Source organism: Carlito syrichta, unplaced genomic scaffold (genome assembly GCF_000164805.1).
Source record: "Carlito syrichta isolate Samal-C Ts95f unplaced genomic scaffold, Tarsius_syrichta-2.0.1 Scaffold302536, whole genome shotgun sequence".
In the NCBI taxonomy this organism is placed as follows: domain Eukaryota; kingdom Metazoa; phylum Chordata; class Mammalia; order Primates; family Tarsiidae; genus Carlito; species Carlito syrichta.
Genome location: NW_007246632.1, coordinates 109,383 through 119,115, shown reverse-complemented (window position 1 = coordinate 119,115; position 9,733 = coordinate 109,383). Strand labels below are relative to the sequence as shown.

Here is a 9,733-nt window from a genome sequence, read left to right as displayed (position 1 = left end):
CAAAGAAATGACTTGCCGAGGTTATTAAAACACAAATACTGTGACCCTTGTGATGGGAAGAAATAGCTCATTTCAAACAACCCATTCATAACCTTGCTGGTTCCCAGCAAAGATTTATAATATCTTAGGTAGTGCCCAGACAGAAAATTGTTTGTATCTTGCTAAAAGCTGCATACCCCATTACAAAATTGTGATGGATGCACACTGACTTACATCTATGCAGACTGATTCTTATACTTGAAAGGAAATTGGTGAGAACAGGACATGTGTTCCCTGATGATGCCAATGGGCCTTTGAGAAATGATATCTGCTTAAAAACCTAGAGAAGCATCTATGGTTAGATTAGACTGAAGAGAGGCAAACTTATCACTTTCTGACATTCTCATTTGGGAGTGATGGCATTGCCACATCACATCAAGCCCCACCACACAGCCATGCATCATGGTGACACCAGATAGGCCTGATGTTCTCTAGGGTTTTATTTGACCCAAAAGTTCTTTCAGGCATAATCTTTTGATCTAAATTAAAAAGGAGAGAAGAGAGAGAGAGAAAAAGAGAGAGAAAGACTGAAAGAGAGACTGAAAGAGAGACTGAAAGAGAAAGACCAAAAGAGAGAGAGAGGAGAGAGAGAATGAAAGGGAGAGAGATGATTTTCTGCCTTTTTCCCACTGAGTACTATATGGTGATCTGTTTGCCTCAATGTTGCTGTACTTAGGTAATGATTTTGACTCCTTGATTCTCTTTCAGAAGGAAAGACCATTGATGCCTTTGTTTTTTTCCTGCCCAATAGTTCAAGACTTTATATTTTCTTGGCAAATTTTCTTAACAAGAATACTTCAAAACCAAAACTGAAGTTAACCTTAAAAGAATAGTTTATGTTTCTGGAGCATTGCTGAATTAAGTATTATCTTCAAAAATGTTAAGCAACTACTTCATTCCTCTCCTTTTTTTCTTCCATTTCTACATTCACCCAATCATCCATTCACCCACTCAAAACAAACAAACAAAAATGAATGTATCTGTGTCCTGCTATGTGGCTATGTGCTGAGCAGTGTGCTAGGTACTTGGTGGGAAATGGTCAATAACATAGACCAGGGCCTGCCCTTTAAACTTACATACATGGGTCATTATTAGTAAAGATAGGTGTTGTGAATGTATTTTGTGACAGGCACAGTGCTTAGATCAGCTCCTTATGCAGAATTTGAAAAAAAGGACTCTTTTTTGGAGATCTATGAAAAAATAAGATCCTGATTCTTCCTTTCAGGATTTTTAAATCTAACAACTACTTATCTAGAGAGTCCTAGCATTCAGATGTAGAACTTGTTATGATCTTGAACCTTGTCACAAGCACTTTGCCAACTCTGGAAAAAACAAGGTCTGTGCTACCCCAGCACCTGGTCAATCCACTGAGATGGTAGATCTGATTGCACCTGATGGACTACAGGTAAAATAGTTATATCATGGGATTATATCATTTTTGTTTGGACCTGCATAGATGACTTACTTCACAATCAAACCAAAAATATCTCCTCAGAAATTGTGATTAGGATAAACATTTTGGCAATAGATATAGAAAATTTCAAACAGAATAAAAGTTCTAGGTGTTATGGTAATTAGCCTTTCCTTTTATTGAAAATACTATGTATGGATTCAGCAAGTATGCTAAAATTTAAAACAATCGTGTCCTTTTTGGAAGGTAATTGCTTGAAATTGGATAGATTTTGCTTATTTTTAAGTGAAAGAATTTGAAAAGTCTGTCTTTGGAAACCAAAATGCTATATAGCAGAGTTGGAAGTGTCTTTCACTTTAAAATGCAGACTCTCTGTGATGAATATATTTGTTGTGGTAAAGTATTTGAAAGGAAATCCTTAGAATAATTTGGGGGTAAGGAAAAATACTGTTTTAAAATGAACCAACCCATCAGTTTTGAACCAAGAAAACTGCCTTATTTTGAAAAAGAAAAAATTAATAATTGTTCATAACATAAAGAATATATGTTTGGATTATAATATATAACCATGATTTAAAACAAATTAGACTTCCAAATTTTTAAAGGACTCTGGTATAATGTTGTGACATCAATGGTTTTTCAAAATAAATTAGAGTTAATATTGATGGTCTTATATATTTACCTCATGATTGGATCTGTGTCTTGGCAAATATCTCTTCAGATAAGTGATTCCTGTAAATGTTGAAAATTCCTTTACCGGTTAACTTTCTCATCATTTTTAATAGCTTATGCTATAGTGTTTCAGCTTACTCGCATCCTTTCTGAAAAGAAGGGTCCTGCTAGTCAGACAAGAAGTTCTCTTTCCTGAGGTTTGTGTTTTGTGTGGGGATCAGCAAGGAAAGGAAAAAGCCAGAATGCCAAAATGCAAAGAGTATTCTTTACTCTGGGGCTCCATCCAAAAAGGGTTTGTAACACAGTGTACAGTCTTGTAGCCCAGCTGTGTGGAGCATTGATTGCTTCTGCCTAGAGCAGGGATACTGTCAAGTTGCTCTGTGAGTTGAGTCATCTATTGACAAAGAGCTACCAGCCCGCAGATAATGCTGTGCGGAGCTGCTCTCTCTGCTCCCACTGCTCCCACGATGCACTGCTTATAGCAGCTGTCAAAGATACTGAGGGATCCACGGGGGGGAAAAGACTTTTACAACTGCCTGGAAGAAAGGGGTGTGAGGGAGGAGACATCTCTGTGCAGAGCTGACCAAAGAAAAGAGTAGACATCAGTGCAGTATGAATGCATACCTCACCAAGCAACAGAGCTGCAGCCGGGGGTCCGATGGGATGGATGCCGGCAGGAGTGCGCCCACACTGATCAGGGATGCCCACTGCGCTTGTGGCTGGCAGAGGAGCCCTCAGGGGCTCGGGTACAGTTCTCAGACCATGCCTTCCTCAGGACCTGGGGGCGCGGCTTCAAACAGAACCAAGCTGGTCACCTTATGGGACAGTGTGCGGAAAAGCCCCCACAAGACGAGCACCAAGGGCAAAGGAACATGTGGGGAGCAGTGTACCTGCCCACATGGGTGGTTCAGCCCTGCACAGGTGAGCCGTTTCCTTATGACTTTCCCTTGAGTATCTGAAGAAAGTGAGAACAAGTTGTGTAAGGTTAGACTGCTTGGGAAACTTTGCTGAGTCTTCTTTGCTGACTGAGTACGCCTGTTTTCAAAATGTAAGACCAAGAAAACCTGTCATTTTCACACGTTTGTGGGTTCACACCTCTGGGTGGCCTGTGAAAGTCTAGGGATGTTGTGTTCAGTCTCTTTCAGTAACTTTTCACTAAGTTCAACTTTTCTAGTTCTCAGATTTTATTATTCTGCGCCCTAGTCTTTTAGCAATACTTCTAATTGTATTTAACATTTGCATTTTGTCTAGCCTATTTTATTATTTAGAAATAGAGAGAAAATGAATTTTAATCAGACTTCCATTTCTTTAAAGGTAAAAGAACATTTATTTTTTCATCTATAGAAAATCGTGATTTGAAGTATGTTATTCTAATTTTACTCTTATAATACCATATGTCTTTTCAATTATGAAGAAGAAAATTTACTTATATGCTAAATAATCAATTTTACAAAAAATGACTAATTGAGAGCAAGATAGAGGATTATTACATTTGGAATAAGATAATGAAACATTTCATGTATTCATAGAGAGACTATAGGTTATTTATATTAAAAAATAAAACTCTCTTCTATAATGCATTTCTGAAGCAGATGTGCAGTTTTCTTTCATTTGATTCCTGGTTTATTATAGCCCCCAAACTACTAGCATTTGATCAGAAATGAAATTGGCTCATTTTTTTCTGCCTCTATTCAAAGGATAGAAAATGACTTCCTGTAAATGCTGTAAGTATATACATAAAATGCACCTGCAATCACTGTCATAAATACAGAACAACTGCTCTTAAATATGCATTGAAAAGAAAACGCTGTGCTGTGCTTGCAGAAAAAAATTTCAATTTCAATATGATTTTGGCATAATTGAGAAGTAGATATTGATCAAGAATAAAATGTTATGATGACAAGTATAGATAACATTTTAATTTTAATAAAAGTTTTTCAAAAGCACTTCCAAGAATGCCATATATTACTAACTCTTAATAATATAATTGCATATATTGGCCACATATATGACTTTTGATGTATTGAGATAAAATTATAGACTTTGCTTAGGGAGACAATATCTCAACATCTTGATTCAAATCAGGAATATATTATCACTTTAATATTAAACTTGTTCAGCTTGACGTGAAGACTGGTATTTAGAAATATAGTTATTTTAAAAGATAACATGGATTCTAAACTGAATAAACAGTCTTGACAATTGCAAAGACTCTATATACTCTTTACAAACACATCCATTTAAATGCCTTCGACCTATAAGTCTGTATTGATTATATTAAATTCTCAAAGCTCAGATTGGCTAGAAAGACAAGCATACTTATTAGCATTTAGCTTATGTTTACTTCACAAAGTAGAGAAAGCAGCTTTGTTTTATTGTTGCAGTTATGTTTTTCTAAGATGTAATACAACTTTTCATTTCATAAATGAGAATTTCCCAAATCAAAATCTCTAATACTACATTATTATAGTCATACTCTAAAAATCTTTGTACATTTTTCATCAACTGAGGGAAACTTTTCACTTCCTTGGTTTTTAACAAAGTCAGCCTCCTATTTGCCTGAAATTTACAGGTATTTAATGCTTTAAAAGATTGACATAAACTCTGTGCTGATAATTTGAAAACTAGTGACATATGAAAAGGCAATCAATTAAGGCAACTACTATCTCGCCTTATCCTTTGCATATCCATTTCTATACATTTTCTCTCTCATTCACATATACTTCATCATTGGCTGGGAATAATAGTGATCTTCAAACACTATGTATCTTAGGATTTTCAATGCCAGACCTTTCCAACCTTTACCTTCTCAGTTCTATAAAAGTGCTATGCTAAACTGATCAATCTCTCTCTTTGCTCCATGCCTGTTCCCTTTCAAATATATTATGTTGAATAATTTTAAAGTGTCTATATATAATCTGCACACAGATTTTAATATATGTATTCAAATCTCTCCATAGTACCTAACTACTTATACATATACACATATTTTGTGTGTATAAGCATATATATAATTCATACATGCATATGCACATATATAAAAATTAAAGTTCTGTATTATTCCTATTTTTGTACCTGAAAAATAATAATTTATTTTTCCAAAGAATGCTTCATTCTCTCTATACAACATATTTTTTCATATAAAGTATATTTCCTTTACTTCTAGTAGGTGCTTAAAAATATTGGCGTATGTGTATTTCTAAATCTATTTGCATATGGATCTATAGCACAGATCTAATATTTTAATTACACAGAAGTGTGTAAGTACTATACACCTACATATACTATCACAAAAATAAGCGTGTGTATGTGTGTCTATGTGCATGTATGTGTCCATTAAAACTAACTCTGTTTTGAGAATTATGTGATACTATATTTTACCTCTTAAATTAACTGGGTACATCCTATGAAATATTATAAGACCAAAAATGGAGGCTGATTATACTAAACATTCAAATCTTTGATAAAACAGAAAAAAGAATGGTGCCTGTTTTAGAATAGCACAGGAACCCACATGTGGTGCAAAACATGCCTGAGAGTTGTTAAGTGTCTGGGAGCTGGGATCTTGCCCTCAGAGATATTTGCTGTATTACATGGAAATCAGCAGTGTGATTTCCAGTTGCTATAATAGAGAGCTGTGGTAATGATTTGAGTTCATCCCAAGGCTGTTTTTCAAACTCCTGTTATTTGGGGTACTGTGTACTAACAGGACTCTGTCATTATGTTGTTCCTCAGCAAGTCTAAAAATCAGCTTCTATTCCTTCTCAAATAAGTTCTCATTTCATATGGGTCTCTAGAATTAATATAACCATTATAGTAGGTAAGAAAGTGAAAAATTATAGTGTCCAGAAGTGAGTTCCAGACTGTAGATCTAGGATATGGGTGTCAATCTTTAGAAGAAGCAAGCCCAGAGTTGCTTATGTGGCATCCCCTCTCCCCAGTGCAGAATAATCTAGGGAGGCAGCACAAAACGGTGGCAACCAGAGTTCTGTGAATTTGTTCTTCATTCATTCATAGTTTATTTGTTTACTCACTTATCATAGACTGAGTGCCTACAATACCACTCTGCGAGACCCTGTGGATATAACAGTAAACAGGGTTGATACCACCCTTACCTGTATGGAGCTCACAGCCTACAATGGCATACTTAGCTAGTATATCATGATACATACAGAGTTATATCATCCTAAATCACAATTTAAAAAGAAACAAAGTTTTAGAAAATGAGAAAATGCTGCCCATGCCACAGTAAATTTATACTCGGGCTACAGAGGGACCACAGAAGAACAAAAAGCAAGATACTTTTTTTAAAGGAAATACATTGCATCTTCTTAATCTTTTAAGATTCTCTGTTTTATAAAATAAGAATAGAAATAATACCTACCTCAGAAGGTTATGGTGATGAATGATTAACACAATGTTGGTAAAGCTTTAGCACAGTAGAGGCTCAAAAAATATTTGTTAGATACATGAATGAGTAATAAGTTCACAATAAATATTGGCTATTAACTAATTCCTTGATTCATTATTTTTGAAGAGAAGGGAAATAAATCAGTGAGGGTTTCATAGGGGTGATTAGACTTTGGCTGAATTGGACTGAATCTTTAAAAGTTTTTGTATATGTTTATTACATGGACAAAAGAAGGTAAAAATTTTTTAGCAGAAATAAAAATTACCAAAGAACAGGTATTACCTTCGTGCCTATGTGGAACTGCACATAGTTCTCTCTGCCCAGGAGATTGTTCATGAAGAAAGGACCCTGGAGAGGCAGGTGAGGCTGGGTTACAGAGATCCTGGTGGGGCTTGATGACACCTCCATCGGGGTAGAATGTCTGCTCTGCCACTCTGTGTTAGACTTCATGATCAGTGGACCCTTCTGGGCCTCAGCTTCACTGTTTCTAAGACAACTGGTTTTCTCTAGGTGAATCCTCACGTCTCCTTGAGTACCAATCTTCTATGACTTTGTTCCTGTTAATCATTAATTATTGGGAAGCACTTTGGAAAGGATTTATAAGCCAGACAATCCCAAATCTGAATTTACTATCTCTGTGTGATCTCATTTGCTGAATCCCTTGGAATAAAAAAGTCATGTTGCAGGAAAATGTAATAAGGATTGAAAATATTTTGTATATAGAGATCCAAGCATGGCACTTAAAACACAATTGTTCAGTAATGATATTTATTGTTACTAATGATATCTAGATTCTATTTTTTAACTTGAAGAACTTATTATCCAGCAAATTAGTCATTGGTATTGTGCTCTTTCATTAGAATTTCTAGTTTGCCTGCTGAATTTTTTGATGTTTTCTTTATGATGATAAAGTCTACTCTAGGCAACTGTCCAGAAACTTTTGGCATAGTGCCACATGATGCTGATGCTGAGGTGACATTATGTCCTTCAAGGTTCTTAGCAATTTACAACTCACACACTAAAAAAAATCATGTAAAATAGAATTGTACTGATAAAGTAGTATTCCCATAAGCTTGTATTCAGAGGTAAGGGTATGCTGAAAGATTTTCCCAGCAAAATCCTGCAAGAAAAACTGCGTGTTAAGTATGTAGCCAAGCTCTGTAAATCTCCCCTAACCATCCCTTTGCAGCAACTCCAGAACCAGCCATTTGCGGCAACTTGAGTGCAGAGGACTTTTCAGTCCAAGAAGCAGGGTTGCCCTAGGCTGAGATCTCAGGCTCAGCTTATGCTCAGCCAGAAAGATCTGACAGCCTTTGTTAACTCTGTGCCTGCTTCATCTCATTTCATCCAGTAAGAGAATCCCTTATCAAGGAAGAAAGACTTTTTTAGTATCTCAGAAATACCAGGAACCCCCCAAGTAGAATAAATAGAAAAGGGCAAGCAATATCACAGAAGGAATTACTATTCCAAGCATTTCTGTGACAAATGTGAAGCCACTTGGTAAACAGTCCGGGCACCCATATTGCTGGATGCTGATATCAGCAGAGGATTTTCTCTAGGGCAGGGCAAGGAGAAGCAAAGCACCCGGAGTATGAAAGAAAAGAGCAAAGGTTACTTAACATTTACTGTGAACTTACAGTGCTCGCATTATATGAGACACTGTGCTAGAAGTTTTACATTATTCATTTCTTTGAAATTTCCTGGTAACTAACAGAATGATATTGTCATCTCATTTTACAATGATGGAAATTGAGGCTAGAAGTTACTTACTTATCACACAATTGATAAGGGCAGAACTCATTTTAAAGGTAGGTATATATGACTTCCTTATTTTCTCCACCACGTCTTACAAAAAAGGCCTGTTTGAGGTACCCTGGGAGATATTATAGAATACTCCCTCAGAGAATACTCCCTCTAATTAAATGGGAATTTTCTTAAGTGATTAGAGTGTTCTATATGGTTAGGAGGACTGGCACTCCCTTGCAGGATCCTGGATTCCCCCTTCTACTTCATTCTCTGATCTTAGGAATTCTGATTGAGTTGCATCCCTGAAGATCCCCTCCCTCTTTTATCATGTTAAGAACTATGCTGATCTGAAGGAATTGGAGTTGATCCTCAAGGCATTTAACACCAGAATAAAATACTTGCTTTTAGAAAGACCTCATAATCTGTATAACTTGTAGATTGGATTGTGTTTTGCAAAATTTCTGATAAAAAGTTGGAAGCCATGTATTGCGAGCTTAATATGAAAGCAAAATAAATCATTTCTGAATGTTTGTGAATCTCATACACGTTTTCTGTCTTCCTGTGTATCTATCATGCCAAGAATCAAATACCTCTCATTGATACCACCATCTCCATTGTCCATCCTCTTTCTTTTTATGATATTACTTCATCTGTTACAAATGTAGCTTTACTTGGTTGGATTCTCGTACATTCTCTACTTTATCCCACCCCTTAATTTCCCAAAGCCATCTAGAAGTTTTATCATTAAGTCAGAACTATATACTGGAAACTTAGTGGTCATCCCTTACATTTTCCGAAAGAAAAACTGTAGCCTAGAAAAATTAAGAGAATTGCTCAAGGTCACTCAGTTTGTGGCAGAATTGGTCCATTCCTTGAACTCACAATTGAGTTCTTTTTTTCAACATTTCCAGTTGGTCTCCCTCTCTTATGCCTTACGTGCTAATCTTCATGAAGAGTAATTATTGACAGAAAATTATTAAGCATGTACTTTTTAAAGATGAAATATTGGGCATTATACAAAAAGTTACATAAACCTATTTTTTACTCAGAATTCAGAACTGTAGTCCCCAAGGATAGGAGAGAGGAGAGTCAGTAGAAAACATGTTAGAAAAGTAGGGAGTTTAATAGTTATGAAGTGATGCTGGGATTTAGGAGAAAGGGGCCAGCGGAGTTATATGTGACGGAATGAGCAGTCCTGCACAACAGCGTATCACCCCATGAACAGCATAATTTGTAACATTTTACTGGACGTTCATAAATTTTAACAACAAAAAAGTGTATGATTATCCAAACCTAAAATCAAACTCAGTTTTGCAAACAGATACAAAGTATTTCTGAAAAAAATTTAATAGTCATTGAATTCTCTAAGGATGTAACTCCTGTGACTAGATCGTCGGAGTCCAGCAGGTCGAGGCTGCGGTGGCCGGGAGCGGCCACTGCACTCCAGTCTGGGC

General features: G+C 36.2%; 1 protein-coding gene across 1 annotated transcript in view; it reads left to right on the top strand.

The window, feature by feature from the left end:
• Positions 1-2,540: 2,540 nt before the first annotated feature.
• The window catches only part of LOC110595522, a 59,580-nt gene continuing 52,387 nt past the window's right edge, over positions 2,541-9,733 (top strand). The window contains exon 1 of the mRNA XM_021711731.1: positions 2,541-3,043. Within this exon, the coding sequence (XP_021567406.1) occupies positions 2,735-3,043 (309 nt within the window). The 5' untranslated portion in view covers positions 2,541-2,734. The remainder of the gene's footprint in view (positions 3,044-9,733) is intronic.